Raw genomic sequence first — 18,601 nt, forward strand, 5'->3', positions numbered from 1 at the left:
AGGCTGCACCTCCAGCAAAAGCCAGTACCTCTTAATCACATTCCTAGAATGCTTTCCCTCAAAACCAGGGGGCACGCACTGCTTAAGCTTTTAACCCCTGCACAAAAGGCCCACTTGTCGGGAGCATTGCCTGTGCTTCTACGATCTGCACCTGTCACCACTGAGAGCAGTAGGATGCTCAGCCCCACCCCCATGAGCTCTCGATGTTTTGGTTGTCTCTGTTTTGATATAATTTCCAATGTACTGAAAAGTTGGGCTCTGATTGAATCACACCCACGTGCCCTTTGCCCAGACCTTTCCCACGTGTGCTAAGCCAACATGCAGATCTCCGCTCTCCTCTAGGCTCGTGGGCCAGTTTCACGCTCCCTGGGTAACTGGGACCTGTCAAACAAATGAAGAGTGCTGGTCCAAGTAGTCACAGGCAGCCCCCCTGAATCCTCAGGTCCACTGGTCTCTCTATTCTTGGCTTCTGGCTCTGAGGAGCTACAGCCTACCAACGCTGGCGGGAAGGCCAGGCACATTAAGCCCTGCTCTGGGAACTGGAGTATGTCCCCAAGCCTCCTGCACAAGTTGCTGCCCAGAGCCAGCTATAAATAACCTGAAAGCCGCTGGCTGTGGGGTAGTGTCGCTGCTACCCTGGGGGAGGCGGGTGAAGAATGCCCTGGGCACCAGGGCTTTACCTTGGCTCGTAGGTCGTGCAGGGCAGGACAGGCCTGTGGGAGAGGCCCGGACAGACCTCCTTCTGAAGCGGCAGCTTCTGGCCCTCATCCCCTAGGGGCAGTAACTAGTGTCCCATGGGGACCTCAGGCTCTCTTCCCAGCACACGGCTCCTTCTCTGCCTGTTCTGCCTGCTCCCACTGCCCCAGGTAAGTGGTTGAGTGTGTGTGCTGGGGGGCATCAGAATGGAAGCTCCCAGCCCTGCTCTCCGACAGAGGGTGCAAGGCGAGTCTCGAGACTTGGTGGCTGGGTGGCACTAGGGATCTATGTCTCTGAAAAATGAGACCATCTCATACCCAGAGGGGACAGGAAAAGGAACAAGGAGACTAATACCAGTTAGGATAAGAGAAGTCCCGTGTGGATGAGCATGGGACTCTGAAGGGACACCATTGCATACAGGACCTGTCCTTCCAGGTTAGCAATTCTCTATCTGCTGTCCAGCCTTCCCTTCCCCGCAGCCCCTTCTACCTCTTCTAAAGATCCCCAGCTCCCTTCTCTACCCTTCCTCCAGCAGATCCACAGAGAGCGGCCCCCACCCGCTGCTGCCTATACCCATCTCTGCTAACCCCCAGCATCAAATGAGCCGTGGGCACAGGGCAGAGGGTCCTCACTCAGAGCCAATGTCTGTCTGAGGAGTTGTGTGAAGGATGGTGGGCAGTTAAAAAGAAAGAGCTGAGGAAGAGGGGTGGCTCCCGGAAGCAGGTGTGGAAGCAATCTACCTCCAACTGTCTTCTCATTTTGCATATGGGGAAACCGAGAGAGCAAGGATACCTTCCTGAGGCCACACTTCTCATGGGGGGGGAAACTATATTTATATCATTCCAAAAGACAGAGAACCCTGGAGTAACCTCAGTGACAGTGTCTTGTGCCTCAGTATCCCCAGATGAACCAGGACTGATTCACTAGACAGTCATTTCATAGACATCTAGTGAGCATCTGCTATCTGAGGCAGTATGTTCTTTGTCACCTTGGACAGGTTCTTTAAACTTCCCCGGTCTCAGGTTTCCTCATCAGGAAAAATGAAGATGCTCCCTCAACAGGCTCATCCTGAAGAACACCTGAGAGGAACTAACTGAAGCCTTGAGGCACTGTGTGTGCGAGGAGAAAACTCTAGTTGTGGGTGTCAGGTGTGAGGACATCGAGGCTCTGTCCTCCCTGAAGTCTGGCCAGGGCCAGGAGGTGGGTACCAGACTGAGGGATGGGCCACGAGATTTAGCATCCCTCAGAACCATCCCAGGCCCTTCTTTTCCTTCTCTAAGGTCCCCATACTGAGACAGAAATTAGTACGTTGCCCAAAGTTGCTCAGCGTCTCAGCAGCTGGAGATTAACTACACCTTGGTCTTTCTGAACGGCAAGCCCAGCCTTCCTCGCCCTGGACCTTCTTGGTAATAAGATTGATTTCTGGGTTCTTGGCCAACTATTCTGAGATTTCAGCCCCCAGGGAAACGAGAGCTTGAGATCATGGAGGAAAGCAGCAGGGAGAATGTAGCTCTCTCACTTATCCAAGCTGGACTTCACAAGTACCCACAGCATACGGACACAGGTGTGGAAGCCGACCCATGCTCCTGCCCTGGCAGGCTCACAGCCAGAAAGAGCCCTGGCGGGGAAGAAAGCGAAGAAATAGTGCGTATTTATAACCTTTGTAAATTGGGTCCGCAGAAAGAGATAAAAAGGTGTGAGAAACCCCCGTGGCAGGAAGTGGAGGAGTCTGGTGGGAGGAGGCAGGTCAGCTGGCCGGAGTGTGTGTGACAGGAAGGCTGGGGGATGCTATCAGGGGCCAAGCCTGGGAGCCTTGCCTCCAGAAGAAATCTGTAGCCTGAGTGCATGGTGAAACCTCTGAAGAGAGTGCGGCTGCTGCTGGTTTACAGGAAAGAGGTCAGGATAGGAGAAGAGAAAGTATCCCTCCACTCAACTCTTGAGAGTCTGGAGGACGTAGCCAGGCTTTGAACTAGGGCTTCCAGCTTACCTCGGGGCCTTCTGAGGGCCTCGGAGAAACAGTGCCTCCTGCATGCCAGGTCATGTGTGATTTCCCAGAATGGTGGTTCACAACAGGGTGAGCACACTAGATGGTGTGATCCAAAAATCCCTAACTTTTAAAGCAAATTTTCCATTTTGGATTTCAAATTTTGGCATTATGGACATTCATTCCCTTTCAACCAGTGAAGTCCATGCAGGTACTCCAATTCTGGGAAAACCACCGAATCTGAAGCACTTGTAATCCTGCAAGCGAGCGTGTCAAACGAAGACACTCCACCTGTCACCTATCTAGTCACCTGCACCTCTGTGATGGTCCCAGGAGCCCAATCCCTCCCAGGCAGTTTCAGCCCCTCACCTTGGGGTGGGAAGACTTTCTCTTGAGGTCTCAGGACAACCTCCTATAGCCTCTTGCCACAGGTCCTGGTTTTTGTCCAGAGAATGCCCAGCAAACAGAGGAGACATGAAGTCTGGCTGTGTTCAAACAGCTGTAGGAAACTGGACCTTACATAACCCACTCCCTCCTTTCCTAAAATCAAGTTCCTGGCCTTTCATTCTGTATCGCACCCCCGCCCCCGCACCCCCCCCCACTACCCTTTGCCAAGAATGCAACATACCCAAGGACGTTTCCCAGAAGCTCTGTCATCTAATGACTTTCCACCAAAAATTTAACTCCCTTCTGAGTGTTTTCTAACCTAATCAGCTAATTTAGCCTCTTTGGCTTTGCCATTTTGCCAGTGTTTAAGTATATTTTTTTTTCTGAACCAATTTGTCTGCGGGGCGCTGCCTCCTGGGTTCTACAGAAGCCAGAAGCCCTGAGTTTGCTGCTGCAGAATGACGGCGCAGCTCAGCATCCTCTTCATTTTTACTTCATTGGAATGCAATCAGTCTGTCTAGTGTGACTGTTCAGCAGTCTGACTTCTTCGATCTGCAGGGTGGGAGGACAGCCTGTTCCACATCTTGACTTCACTTGTTTGTCTGTGCAGCTGGCCTGGGCAGACTATGTGGGGGTTCAGCTAGGTGCCACACGTGTCCCTGCTTGAAGCCTCAGGACAACCCAGGGAACCCAGACCTGAGACCCTCCTACCTCCATCGGCCAAGAGAAAGGAAAAGGCATCAGGGCTCAAGGCCACATCTCTGGTGAAGGGCAAGGCCAGAACTTTAAATGAGCGGTTGATCCTGTTGCCTTAACAAAACCTCGATTTTAATGCCAGGCTAATTTTAGGACATTTGGACAGAGGTGCCAGTCAGAAGGGTGACTACTACAGGGATGAGTGGACACCAGATGAGTTGATAAATACAGAGAATGCTTTTAGACCAAGTGACCTGTGCTAGGGCCCTCCTGCTGACCAGCTCCCTCCACACAGGGCCAAGGAACTCCCCCCCACCCACCCACCCATCGCTACTTCTGGGCCAGGGCCCAGATGAGAAAGACAGACGGGATGGAAGAAAAAAACAGCCTCACCAGCTCTCAGAGCGAAGAGCAGAGTGAGGAGGCCAGAGTCCCCTGCCCCTAGGGCCTGGGGAGATAGATTTGGGACTTCAAAGGAGACATGAAGGCATTGTAGGAAGAGGTGCTCACCAAGGGGCCCACTGGAGCGGAGCTGCAGGAGTGAGAAGCCTGCTAGAGGCCTCTAGTGTCTCGGGAGCTTCACTTGAAGTCCCACATCCTGTAAGTTATATTTAAGCGTTGAGAGGATCCCATTAAAGTTGCTGGACCCGATGCTCTAGAAAGCAGTGGCTTCTTCGTGTGCCACTCAGTGAGCATTCATCTTCATAACATATAACTCCATTACTTCCCACCCGCAACCCCGATGGGACCCAGATTCAGCCTCCTCTTCTGCTCTCCTTCCCATTCTCTCCTGCCTCCCTCTCCAATTTATCTTCCTCTCCATCCTCCTCCCCTCCTCATCCTCACTTCTCTCTCACGTATTCCCTACCCTGTCTTCTCCTCTGCTACCTACTCTCCCCGCTCTTGCCCCCTTCCTCCCCAAGCTGCCCTTCCATCCTTCCCTATCCCCTACCCCTCCTCCTTCCTCTCTTTTCTTTTTTCTCTCCCCTGCCCACTTCCCTGAGCCTAGACCAATGGACACACTGAATGAAGCAGACAGTGGGAGGAGCTCTCCCTCCCTGGTTCCTTCCCTGACCTCAGTGAGAAGAGGCAGGGAGGGGCTGGTTCCCAGTCCAGCAGGCCCAAGACTCAAGGTCCATAAATCTTCCAGGCTTAGACAGAAGCCTAAATTTAGAGGGAACTTGTCACCAGACCCAGGAAGAGGAGTAAGTCCAGCCAGACCCTCTGGCTCCTGTGAGGTGGCACCTATGTGCCTGTCTGGCCCCTAGGGCACAGGCTTTGCTTGGATAGGGCCCAAAAGGAAGACGAACAGCTGGAGGCTTGGCTCCTCCTGCCTCATTCCCTGCCAGGGCCTCCTCTGCCTTCCTCAATGAGGGCACATTCTAGGGGCTAGAGATAGGAAATAGGTCCCACAGAAGTAACCTCTGGGGGAAACATCAAAGCAAAGGCAATTCGAGGGAGAGCAAAAGCTTAAAGCTGGAGTTCCCAGAAGTGTGGGTTGCATTGATGCTACCTAGTCAGAGTAGCAGGGCTTATCCATCCATCCATCCATCCACCCATCCACCCACCCACCCACCCACCCAATCACTCAATCAGCTAACATTTGTTCAGCGCTTGCTCAGGAACTTTGGGCACAGACGTGGACCCTGGACCTACAGTGGGACTCCTGGAATAAGGATGAAGATGAAGGCCGCTCTCTTGTCCCAGGCTATCCAAGAGCAGTGTAGACACCAACGCTGGCAGGTCAGACAAGAAAGAGAGGGCAATGGCCAAAGAAACCAAAGGCTTTGTCTCTGCACACTATGCGGGTCTCTAGTTCCCTGGACTCCACCTGGGCCTCTGCAATTCCATTCTTCTCTGGACACCGTCTCTACCAGAGGTGGCACAGACCCCCTCACCAAGGGCTTAGCTGGGCCTCTCAGGTAACCGTTGCATATACCCAGGCTCCCTGGCTCCATCCTGTAGTCAGCCCAGGCCCTATGACCCGTCATTGAGTCCAGTACTGGATTAGAAGACCTCAAGAGTGCCAGGAAACATCTGGTCTAGATACCAGTTGACACAGGAAGAAGGGAGAAAGGACACAGCCGAAGGAAGACGCTGATTGAGGCGAGGTGGGGTCGGGTGGGGTGAGGACGCCTGCGTCATAGCCAAACTACAAGTCCTGTCTCTCAATATGTCGTGGAGACTGCGTTCCACAGACAAGACAGACCACTAGGCCAGGGCTTACTAATGCAATCTGTCTTAGTCGGTGTTCTATTGCTCTAAAGAGACACCATAAACCGAGGCAACTCTTATAAAAAGAAAGCATTTCAGACGGTTCGTCCACGACCACCACGGCGGGGAGCATGGCGGTGTGCATGGTACTGGAGCAGCAGCTGACGGCAACATCCACATGTGCAGGCTGAGAGCGAGAGAGCTGGGCCTCGCATGGGCTTTCGAAACCTCAAAGCCCAGCCTCGGTGATGTACTTCTTCCAACAAGGCCGCTCCTTTGAATCCTGGCCAAGAGTTCCATTCCTGACTGCTAAGCATTCAAATATGTGAGCCTCTGGGGACCACTCTCCTGCTTGTCACCATGCAGTCCCCATCTGTTTTTACCTGGGAATGTGGCTGCAAGTCTCAGACTCCTCATCACGACTTGGTCTCTGATGACAGCCTTGGCCAGGAGCTCCCAGAGCTGCCTCATTGGAAAGAAAGAATGCCCGCCACTCAAAGAATCACACGGGCTCCAGGAGCTCAGTGTCATGGTGGATCAAGGCCAATTAGCGTCTCAATGTAAATTTCTCATCTCCTTGCTTGGAACTCTGGCCTGATGGTCTCTCCACCTTCCACTTTGTGCTTATGTGGCCAGCTAGGATTTTGTTGGTAGTGGTTTGTTTTTTGTTTGTTGTTGTTGTTGTTGTTGTTGTTTTCTCAAGACAGAGTTTCTTTGTGTAGCCTTGGCTGTCCTGGACTCACTCTGTAAATCTGGCTGGCCTCAAACTCACAGAGATCTGCCTCCCTCAGTGCTGGGATTACAGGCGTGCATCACCATGCCTGGTGCTAGGGGCATCTTACTTATGGGACCACTGAGTGCCACATATGGACTGGTGTCCTGTTGGCCTCTGTAGATCTCACCCTCATGTCCTTATCTAGGACCACACTTTAGATGTGTAGCCAGACCAGCCATACATCAGGTCGTCTGGGCTGGAATCTTGCCCTGGGCTCTTACCTGGCCTTGGCTTCTGTGAAGTGGGGTTATTCACAGCTCCCTCAGGAGCTGTGGCAAGGAGCAAATGAGCTGTCATCTGGTTTCAGTTTAGAGCTGTGCCAGCACAAAGCAAACACCACACAGGAAAGCGTCTATATCCCTCTGCCTCCCGCCTTCTCAACAGTTCATCCAACCAGGCTCTGCTGCCCCATGTCCCCCTCCCACCTGCACCCTCCTGTCCTCAAACAGTGTCCATAAACCAGGCTCTGCTGCCCGATGCCCCCCTTGACCCTTTGTTCATTTGCTTCATGGGGGTCATTCCTCTTGTCACTGTTCACCCTGACACTTCCCCCCTCACCAGCTTGCGGTCCAGCCTTCCCAGAGCCTTGGCTGTCTTAACAAGACAGGACAGCCATTCTCTATGCACTGCTGAAGGCTAAGCCTGGTGAGGGAGGTGGAGGCCATGTTTTCAGGAACCCGTATCCACTGAAGAGGTGAGAAGGCTAAGGCTAGGAGAGGTTCTGGAGCTTGGCAGAGGCCACAGCCCACAGAAACAATATCCCCTACAAGGATAAATGCAGGGATACCTGAAGCTCCACTCAAACTACCCACAATGCTGCCTTTTTCCTACCTACCCACCATCTCAACTGCCACCAAGGGCTCTGCTCAAAATAATCATCCATAGGGTGTGCTGTCAGCTTGAACTGCATTCAGTGTAATCAGGTGGATCATGGGTAAGGAGAAAGAAAATTATGATTCTTGGCTTGAGAGACAGAGGTATGGGAAGATCCCAAAGTCTACTCGGACCAGCTCTTTTTGCCCAAGGTAGAGCAGTGCACCCCTATACTGAGCATAGTGCCCCTCTGTGCACCCCCAGCAATGCACTTCTCTCAGTGAGAGACGGCACGACCTGGGACCAGGCATCTGAGACAAGGCGGGGCCCACATCACCTGAGTCCTGAGAACATCACCCTCACCCACTCTGTGGGCTCAGAACAGGTGGCAGGCAAGTCACCAAGGTCAATGAGGGGGCACTTGGGCCCACAAGTGTTGTGGTGGGGTCTCTGAGAAATGGAGAGAGTATCTGAGGCACACGGGCTGGCTAACCATGGTGCAAGCCTCTGGGCTTTCATTCTGGGGCTTCCTGGGAGTGTGCCCCTCCAGGAAGGCCTTGCTAGCTGCTTTTGTCTCCTTCTCCATCTGTCTGTCAGTCAGTCAGTCTGTCTGTCTGCCTGCCTGTCTGTCTGTCTGTCTATCTGTCTCTCTCTCTCTCTCTCTCTCTCTCTCTCTCTCTCTCTCTCTCTCTCACACACACACACACACACACACACACACATACACACACACATACACATACACACACACCACACACACATACACATACACACACACATACACACACACCACACACTGCAAAAAGCAAAAAAGATACCAGAGGGGCCTTGCACCCTCTCTCTCCCTTGTCCACTCTGTCACTTTCCCACTCATCTCCCCTTAGGACTCAGCTCTAAGTCCTGGCATCCCCTAACACTGACTGTCCTTGACAAGAGGGGACAGGTGCTCATCATGCGGTACTGAAGGCCGAGCCCAGAGAGAGAGGCAGAGGTCATGTCTTCAAGAGCCCAGTGTCCTTGAAGACAAGAGAAGACTAAGCAGCTGAGGGGTCTGGCTTGAAAGATTCCCCATCCACCTGGTGAGGAGTCCTTCTACAGAGCAAGCAAGGCCCTCCTGGTGCCAGGCAGCTGGTGTAAAAGAGCTCCTGGCAGCCTCCAGAACCTGTGCACAGAACCGCTGGCCCATTATTTCCTGGAAGCATAAGGCAACAGCTTAAGGTTGACAGCTCAGAATGCTCCTTAGAGTGCATATGCACGCGCGCGCGCACACACACACACACACACACGCACACACACACACACACACACTCACCACTGCCCCTGGCCCAAATTTCCCTGAGCACCCAAGGCTGCCAGCCAAGTCCCAGTAAGCCACGTGGGCACAGTTCACCATCGGCATGGTGGCATTATTAATCAGCAGCTCCAAGCCAGCAAGGGGAGAGCAAGTTTTCAGCCTCTAGCTCAAGCCCAGGAAGTAGACTAAGTGTGGTGTTTGAGGGTTTTCAGCTTGTGGGGACATCCTGGGGCGAACATGGGCCCAGCTGTGTAGGAAAGAAATCCTGACAAGCAAGAGAAAGACAGCTGCCTGCTAAGAGAACAGTACTTTCTGAGGCCTCAGAATAGAAAGTGACAGGGCTGGGACACACACACACACACACACACACACACACACACACACACACACACGAGTGTGCACATGCATGCTAGTTGCAGAGTCGGAGGAGTGTGGTCTTGCCAGGAGCTGGGGGCAACAGTTAGGGCTAGGATTTTAGAAGACTTTGCTCCAATGCAACTCTATACCTCCCCCCCCTACTTTTCTGACTTTGCACATGCTGTGCTCCCCCACTTAAGCAGGGACCCTCATCAGCTAAGCAAACTCCTACTCACATTTCAAAATCCACTTCATCATGATCACTTCCATGCTACTACGCTAGCTTCCTTCAGTAAAGCTGGTCACTAACCTGTCATTCTCACCAGAAAGTGCCCCCATCCAGGGCAGACATACCCACATCTACTTTATCCACTGTGTCCAGCAACCACTCTGAAGACTTTCCTGGAAGTTGGGGTCCTAGATGGCTTTGGCTTTTGGGTTGTGTTTTCACTGTCACATCTGTTCCCTGCTGGGTGCTGGAGCTGTCACTGTGGTCCTTTCTCTCTTACCTGCTCATCCCTCCATTACCATTTAACTCCTCCTCTTGCAAGAAGAATCTGCTTTGTTGTCTCTCTCATGTATTAACCTAAGGCCCTTTATGTCTCTCCCATCTGTCTAGGACAGAAAAGAAAAACTGTAGCCTGTCTCTTTCTCTCTCTCTCTCTCTCTCTCTCTCTCTCTCTCTCTCTCTCTCTCTCTCTCTCTTCTCTCCTATGTAGCTTAGGATATGTCCACCTTGCCTGGGACTCTTAAAGTAACCACAGGGCTTAACACACAGAAGGCTCTCTGGACATAGTTGTGGGGGCTTTGGTGATGGAAGACAAGATGTTAGCCTTAGTATATTACATCCACTCAGGGAGAAACCAGCTTTGAGGCTGAGGGAAGGACTAGGCTCCTGCATCAAACGTGTTCCTTCCTAGACCACTTCTATAGGCTTTGCGGGGCTGCAGGTGAGACCAGAGCACTGCTTTCCAAGGGGGCTTGAACATTTCCCCATTCAACTGTCCCTCTATCTGCAGTAAAGGTAAACGAAGTGAAAAATAAGTGACATTTTGGGTGGGAGCAGATATGTATCAACAGCAAGCCCAGGCCTGGCCAGTAACCCTCATCTCCGCTCTCCTAGGTGGCCAGGCCAGGCCAGGTGCCCCAGGACCAGCCCCTGTGGACACTATTGGAGCAATACTGCCACAAGACCACAACTCTCAACCTGTCAGGTATGCATGCTGTCCAACCCACCCAATCCTGCATTGGTCCTGGGAAGGGAGGTGAGCCCGGGAGCTTGCGAGAGGAAGCTCAGTGGGGTAGAGCAGAGAGCCCTGGCTCCAAGGCCTGGCTTGGTCTCATCATTATGTCTTTGCCTAGTATCCTTCCCCCATTGGAGCTTCCGGCTCTTTATCAGTGACGAGATTTTGGCCAGAAGGTTTCTTTTTGCTCACTGTCCCTGAATGGACACCTGAAGAAAAAACTGGCTAGACTGGTGTGTTCAGGAGCCCAATGAGAAGATGACCCTTCTGCTTTCGCACTCTGTCAAAAGGCAAGACTAGCAGAAGGTGTAAAAAAAAAATAGCTCTGGTTGCCGTGGCTACAGGCATCACCCCTGTATGGCCCTGTGAAACAGCAGCCAGGCTCTGGGGTATGACCCTCCAAGGTTTCCCGAAGCTGATTGACACAATCATGGGAAGAGCGGCAGAGTGCTGAGGTGAGGACTCCAGGAAGACATCTCTAGGGCCCCACTCCCTCTCCTGCACTTTCAAGTGCTGGTTCATAGAAACTGCAGGGATAGAGGGCTGGATCAGGTGAGGGTGTCTTTGGCTCAGAGCTCAAGGGGACAGGAGTGCTAGCCAGCCCGGGACATCCAAACACAACCTGAGGGAGGGACCAAGGGGTTAAGTCCCACTGCCTGCACCTCTACTGTGGGCCTGTCCTGAACTCAGCTCTCAAGAGTCATAGACCAGTATAGTCCCAGCTCCTCTGTCTAGCAGCAGTGGGGCTTTGGGCAAGACACCTGTCTCTGTGAGTTTCCTGTGAGAATCACTGTGAGGAAGCTCTAGATTGGGTGGCTTGGCTTGATGGATTCAAACTCACCTTCTCCCTCTTCTGGAGTCTGGAAGGGCATGACCAAGGGTTGGCTTGAGTTGCTTATTCCAAGGCCTCTCTCTGGCTTGCAGACCTTTCCTGTCTTCAGGTCTTCTCTCAGAGAGGGTCCATCCCAGCTCCTCTTCTTACAAGGCCACCCATCATATTGTACTGGGCCTACTGGCCAAACTGCGTTCACACTCTTTGAATCACCTCTGTAAAAACCCTAGACCCAATAAAGTCACATCCTGAGGTACTGGGACTTTGGATTTCAGTGTGTGAATTCAGAGGGCCACCACTCAGTCTACACATCTGTTTCTACATCTGTTAGAATGAAGGTTTAAGTCTACCTAAGGGGCACACTTTGGCAGCCGGGATAGGCAGCATAGACCATGTCTAGCAGACATAGGGAGGACCAGAGGCCTCTGCTTAAGGAATACCATTCCTTCCTGCACTTTCCATCTGAGTAACACTGCTGCTCAAGGACACCCTGGCCTCTCTCTGGCCTCTCTGCCAAGCTCTCTGTTTGAAGAGGTGGCACAGATTACCTGCTTCCCCCCAACCTGAGTTAAGGCAGAAGGACATCAGCCCTCCCTGTCTAATTTTTAAGGCTTCCGTCTGCTGACAAAAGGCACTGGTACTATTTATTACAAAATTTAGTGGAAACTCTTTTTGAATCATAAGAACTCATTATCTCACAGCCTAACAATGCTGACAGCGTCTCACGTCTCTTAGGAGTTTATCGTCCATAGAGTGAGCCTCATGTTGCTTTTGTGAGATTTTTGGGTTTTCTTGTTTTGTTTTGTTTTCACCAGAAATGAGCTGTGATTGTGTCCATAGCTTTCTAACCTGCGTTTTCCTCTAATAACTGAGAGTGAATGTTTCCTTAAATATTCATCCAGCACATTGCTGGTGACGCTGCCTAGCAGCCACTGTAGGGACACATCATCCCTCATTAGCCACAGCCCTGGGGTGGACATGTGAACTGTTAGGATGCCTGCTGGGCTACAGAAATTGCTTCTCTAATCCCCACATGTGAATGGCCGTCTCTTGTGTCCACTAGTTAAGAGAATGCAGAATAACTAAAAAAGTGTAAAATGAAGTGAAATGAATCACCTTTGTTCAGAGAATTTTCCAGGTGAAAATCAGGGGGGAAAATAAGAGCTAGGGAGTGACAAATGAACACTCAAGACCAGGCTTCCTCTGGGAGGGCACACATGGATAAATACAAGCATGACTGGTAATGTCTGGTTCAGATTGAGTGCCTAGCTCAGTATGGTTCCTACTGTACACAAACCTCCATAAAAGAAAAGAACATAAAATAAAGTCAGGCCATGTATATGTGGGCTGATGATGTCAAGGAACCATAAATTAAAGATGATGACCAATTGGGCTGTGTGCCCCTGTAGTCTAAATAAGTGAAAAATACATACAGTCGGGAGAGCAATTATAACTTTCAGCAAGCTTTTAATGGACTATTTCTATTTTATTCATCTCATGCATTTACATATATTTGAAAATGGTGGAGAATTATTGGGAGGCATATTATTTTATTCAGAGACAATATAAGGGTTCAAAGGCATCGAAAGAATCTTCTAAGTCCCTTCACAGTCCAAGGTGTATGGATGCACACACACAAAGACACTCGTATGTGTGCACACAGAGCAAGGCATACTAGTGTTTGTCATAGGTGTAGAGGAGTCTGGCTAGGGAAGCAGGACCCTGGGTTTTCCCTGGCCTTATGGCCAAGAAACTTGGGTTGTTTGTTTGTTTGTTTGTTTGTTTGTTGTTCTTCCATGTGATGGCTACCTTCCATAGAACATCCTGACGGGTGCTGAGGACACTTTCGAAGGTTGGTGAACAGGCCTGCCCACCCCGGGATCCTGTTGTTGCTGGAGCTTTGGCAAGCTCTAGACTAGCCCCTACAGATAGGAGTGTCTGGGAAGCATCTAGAACAGTAAAGGCAGAAGAGGTGAGAGACTGCATGCTCGCAGGAAGAGGAGAGAGGCTGCACTGGACTGCAGAGCCTAAGGGCATTCTACAGTGGGCCCAGCATGGCAGAGGCACAGAGGCACAGAGGTCTCATGGAAGCAGGGTCTTCCAACGGGCATCTCAGCCAGCAACAGGCTGAGGATGGGGGACGATCACCAAGTATCTTCTTTATAATGTCAAAGACCTCGGCTCGACCCTAGAGGGTATGTGGAGCCAACCATGGAGGTAAAGTGACACGATCACCACTGTAAAAGTCCTTCTCACCTGCCCTGTGAAGGGAGGAAATGGGAGCAGAGGAAGTGTCCCTTTGGGTACTGCCCATTTGTGCACTGAATGTGTGGGGGTGGGCTGATCACTACAGGCCTTTCCTGGTCCCACAGCTTGGGTCCATTTGTTGAACATCAGGACACCAGGTCACCTCCTCTGTTCTTCGGCAGAGCTGGGGGGAGGTATGGTCTGAAGCATTGCTTGACGTCATAGTTTAGGAGTGATGCACCACACCTCACTTTGACTTGCAGAGGAAGGTCTCATTGCTTGTCCTTAGCTGTCCCTAAAGACCTTCATATGGAGGGCAGCAAGGAATGGCTGTCCCTACAAACCTTGTTGTCCACTTGGCATTTTTATGGTGGCGGGGGTGTAAATGAGAGCATGTGCAGTTTTGTCCAAATGCAGGACTGTGACAGTAAAGTACTTCTTTGGTGCCCTGCAGGCCTAGTTAATGGCATGTATGGGGCTGTGCAGTGGATGTGTCTATGCTGGCCTGGAACTGTTCACCACCATAGCTGATATCAGTGATGGCCCAAGACTTATGACACTAAGCAGCAGAGGTAAATCCCTCACCTCAGGCTGCTCATGACAATAGGGCATTTCCTAGCCCTTTCACACTTCCTGAACTTACTCTCCAATGTTCCTGGCCCCACCAGCTTAAGACACACAGATTTGTCCTCTCATGCCTAGCTTGGGTCAGTGACAGGAATGGCTGGAAGCCTCCAACCACCTCTGCATCTTTAGTTAAACAAAACAGCCCCTGCCTTGCTTCTATGTAGCTGAATCTACATATTCTGAGGAAAGCGCTCTTTTCAATTTCTTCTTCATTTCCCCATTCGCCAGCATTAAAGTGAGCTATGAAGCCAGTTGGTTTCCCCAGGTTACATCTTGAGTGATAATCATGCCTGTAAATGTGAGAGTATAAAGAGATGGCACCATGGCCTGGTGTCCTAGAGAGTGTAGGTATTCACACAGTGGCGCTGACACTGAAACTCTGCTAAGCAATGCAAGGCACCCAGACCAGTCCTTATTCTGCAGAAATCTGCATAGAAAGGGTCATGTCACTCACCGGTGCTCAGCACCTCCTTAATACAGCATGTGTCTCCTGAACCAGAGCTCTTACCCTGTAAGCTTGGCTTGGTTTCCACCTTATCTGCGCTGTGATGGCGTGTGAGGGGCTAGCGAAGGAGATTGCATCCCTGTGAGGACCTACCCAACCACTCGTGCTCTGGCCTAAGGTTCTGCCCAGAGTTGCGCCAGGGCCTGAAGTGTCCATCCAAGAGCCAGAGGACAGATCTATCTAGTAGCCCTTCGCATCTCCCTGCCAGGTGACAGGTCCAAGAGAGATTTCAGGGCTCAGCCTGATCTCACTGCTCACTCACAATCTCGTGAACTCACTCTACTTGGGAGTGACAGCAGCATTAATATGGTGGCCAGGAAGATTGTACAAAGGCACTGGTCTGCTCTCTGCCTCCCCACCTGGGCCACTATCCTCTTCAGGGTGGCTTTGCCCTTCCCCACTGCTACCTGGTCACCAATAGAGGGTGCTGGGCGATGGGACTGGGTCTAGAGCCTCTAAAGCCATAGACACTCCTGACTGTGAAGGAACCCAGAAAACGTGGCACTGACGGAGAAAAAAACCAAGAAGGCAAGGCTCTTCCCTTGAGACAAAGCAGAGTCCAGACTGAGAGCAAGACACACCCAGGCAGGTTCCTGAACCTCAGCCTGTCCACTTCACAGGCACAGGGCTATAGCCCCACCTTGAACACTGAGGCAATTGGCTTAGGCTAATCCCAAGGCAGCAGTGCTGGGGTGGGGGGGTGGCTAGAATTACCTACAGGAGTAGTCAGCCCTCCACACCTGCTAGTAGGGAACACTGACTTTTTCCTCTCCTCCTCAGATGGCCCTGCATAAACCGGGAGAAAGAGACACGTTTTTCACTTCTCACTCTATCTGGTTCCCAAGGCACTAAAACCTTTAAGTCTTCCAGATAATTTTAATTAAGTTCTTCCTAGATATCCCCATCTCACCGTTGGCGGCAAATCTGCCAGTGTGAAATCTGGTGTTGCCACTGGTTCCTGGCTCTTGCTGAGAGCCACCTAGGAACTCCATTTGTTTTCTCCAACTCTGTTAGATCCTCTCTGGCGACCGCTTTGCTACCCTCTGGGGCCCCTTCAACCCATTTCCTTCCCCAGGGCACAAATCTGCTCCTGGGCTGGCTAGGTACCCCGACCCAGCGCTAGTGTCCTCCTTCAGGAGAAGAAATTTCTAGGTCAAGAGTCGCACAACTTTGGTGGCGACAGGTTCAGAAGCGTCTCCTGCAGTCCCCGGGCCGGCAACCGTCGGGCCTCAGACCGGATATTTGGCCACCCCAGATCTTACGTCGCCAGCCCCGCCGCCATTCTGGCCACTAGTGTGGTGGACAGAGCACCGAGGGCGGTGGGCCCGACGGAGCTGGAGACAGAGCCCCGCCCCCGACGCCGCTATTGGTCGTGGTCTAGCGGGCGGCCGCTCAGCTCTATGAGCCCCGTTGCTCTTCCTGGCCAAGGTCCTGGCTCCGAAGCTGGGAGCTAGCGGTGGCAGATGCGCCCGGGAGCTGCCGGACTGGTCCGGGGTGGGCGGGCAGGACCTGGACGCTGCACTCTCTGACTGCTCCCCGTCGCGCCCGCTCCCTCGCAGCCACGCAGGGCGCGCACTCCTACTCCCTCCGCGCGCGGCTCCGGGGCGCAATGGACGCAGCGCTTCTCTACAGCCTGCTGGAGGCCAACTGCAGCCTGACGCTAGCCGAAGAGCTGCTCCTGGACGGCTGGGGAGCGCCCTTGGATCCCGAGGGTAGGCAGGAGGCCAGCAAACTAGCCACATGTGGGCTTGCTCCCCGGCGCTTTCCTACCGAGGGTCTGAGCGGCACCCTGCGCCTGAGCCACCCCTCTGAGCCCCGTTACGCTCCCTCCTGTCTCCAGGTCCCTACTCCTACTGCAACACGACCTTGGACCAGATCGGGACCTGCTGGCCTCAGAGCGTGCCTGGAGCCCTAGTCGAGAGACCGTGCCCCGAGTACTTCAATGGCATCAAGTACAACACGACCCGTGAGTGCCCCTCGCTTATCGCGTGCTGACCTCCCAGAAAGGCGATTCAGAAAGAGGGAGGACTCTCAGCCCTTAGTCGGACACCTATCGAGGGGCCTCTGTACCGTTAATAGAGCTTACTCCGGGGGACTCGGTAAACAGTGGGGGCACGCCTTCTCTGTCTCTAACCCTATGGCCCTTCTAACCTCCGTTAGGCGGTGGTTTTCCGTGCTACATATGGATAGAGCCGAGCAACAGAGTAAGAAATATTTCCTCCCCTTAAGGGCAAGCTTCCCCTACACTATTTGCTTAGCTGCCTCAAGTTCGCCCATTCGGCCTTCGTCTCTGTTCATACGCTGCTCTCCATCTCTAAGGCGACGCAGCATATAGCTGTTAAGGGCCCAATCCTGTACCCACGTTGTGACTAAGAGAATCAGACCCTACTACTGTAGAGGAGAGATCAAAAGGGAGTAGGGAAACAAGGTGAGCTTGTATATTGGGGGACAGTCTGAACTTAAACTCTTGGACACTAGACAGAGTAGGGTATCATCTTTTCTCTCAACCTCGAGACTTGATCCCTAGACTGTCGAGTCTGGTGCCCTGGGCAGCATTACCTCTGTGCAACCTCCAATAACCTGTGGATTTAAATCAGAACCACACCCTCACCTTCCAGGAAGAACAGTTTGCAGCTTCCTTCCATCAGGCGAGCCCATGAGGGCCACACATTATAGTACGAGGGTAGCAAGGGGCAGGGCAGAGGGGCATTCAGTCTAGGGCTTGTGTGTGTGTGCACATATCAACACAAATGTAAGGTCTGATGGAAGCTGGGGCAGAGCTCTGTGAGGGTGTGGTTAGCCAGCTGGGCACCCTCACCTGTCCAGCCCTCCATGTTAACATGGTACTGCTGAGACTCTGTGGCAAGCTGTGACAGCCTGGTAGTACTGCGTCTAAATTATGATCTGCCTCCTCCATCAACACATACACATGCATGTCCCTGCTCTCTGGGGGCAAGGAAGCCTTCACGTTATAGGAACTTAAAGCAAGGCCACAGTGCCTGCTGCATTGGGGCCAGGCCATGCTCCCTGGGTGGATGGAGAAGCCCTGTTCTGAAAAGGTGAGGGCTGGATGCTCCTAATAAAAGACAGGTCTGTGAGTGTAGACGAGCCATGGAGGAAGGTTTCCACATCACCTGAGAAATGCCTACTAAGCATGATTAAAACAGATCTCATTGGGAGGTAGTGAGGAGCCCGAACCAGGAGGTATGCAAGAAAAGGACTGACTTCAAGTTCCTTCCCAGAGGTAACTGAGGAAATAGTACTTTTAGTGAAATTGCCATCGCCTTGAAGTTGGGCAGTGGAGAGATTTGGTACCTAACTCAAAAAGGCTAAGGCTAAGGGCCATACGTGGCCAAGCGGCATGACTAAGCCTGAGCTCTTACTGTGTTCCCTCCAAGCGGCCTGAGACTCTCTACCTGCTCTTCCAGAGCAGAGCCCAACACAGCATCACATAACCAACTGCCAAACACCTACTATGTGCCAGCTGTGCTGTATTGAGGCTGCCCTCGAAATGACAGTGGGGCAGATGAAACAGAATAGTAACTTCTCTCCTTCAGGGAAAGCGAGGAGATTACGGGAAGAAGGAGGGGCAGGGACATCGCATACAGACCCCCTTCTCTCAGATCCAATGAGAAGCTAAAAAAAAAAAAAAAAAAAAAAGGTCCAGGACGCCACTGAAGTTGGCAAATGTGGTGGCAATTAGCCCTTGGTGTCTAATGAACAATTTTCTTTATTTGGACTGAAGTGCTGCCTGTACCTTAGCTCTTGGAGAACACTGAGCTGGGGGTGGGGTGCTGGCTCAGGGAGATACCTGGAGCTGGGAGGGTGCACTCCTTCAGCCCTGGCTGGAAGAGGGGCCTGACAGCAGTGGAAATGCCTGATTGATGTCCCCCACCCCCCTACTCCAGCCAGCCCAGCACTACTGCTTCC

The 18,601-nt window shown here is 52.2% G+C and overlaps 1 protein-coding gene across 6 annotated transcripts in view; it reads left to right on the forward strand.

Annotated features, from left to right (window-relative positions):
* The first annotated feature begins 645 nt into the window (after window positions 1-645).
* Window positions 646-18,601, forward strand: part of CRHR2 (corticotropin releasing hormone receptor 2) — a 44,775-nt gene continuing 26,819 nt past the window's right edge. For 2 of the 6 annotated variants that reach the window (XM_084785801.1, XM_084785802.1), the window contains exons 1-3: window positions 646-866; window positions 10,340-10,430; window positions 16,512-16,637. In XM_084785801.1, the coding sequence (XP_084641927.1) occupies window positions 795-866; window positions 10,340-10,430; window positions 16,512-16,637 (289 nt within the window). In that variant the 5' untranslated portion in view covers window positions 646-794. Of the gene's footprint in view, window positions 867-10,339; window positions 10,431-16,001; window positions 16,384-16,511; window positions 16,638-18,601 lie in introns of those variants that run through there. The other 4 variants (XM_084785803.1, XM_084785805.1, XM_084785806.1 and 1 more) reach the window with 3 other exon arrangements.

Source organism: Acomys minous, assembly GCF_964271855.1.
Source record: "Acomys minous genome assembly, chromosome: 6".
Classification (NCBI taxonomy): domain Eukaryota; kingdom Metazoa; phylum Chordata; class Mammalia; order Rodentia; family Muridae; genus Acomys; species Acomys minous.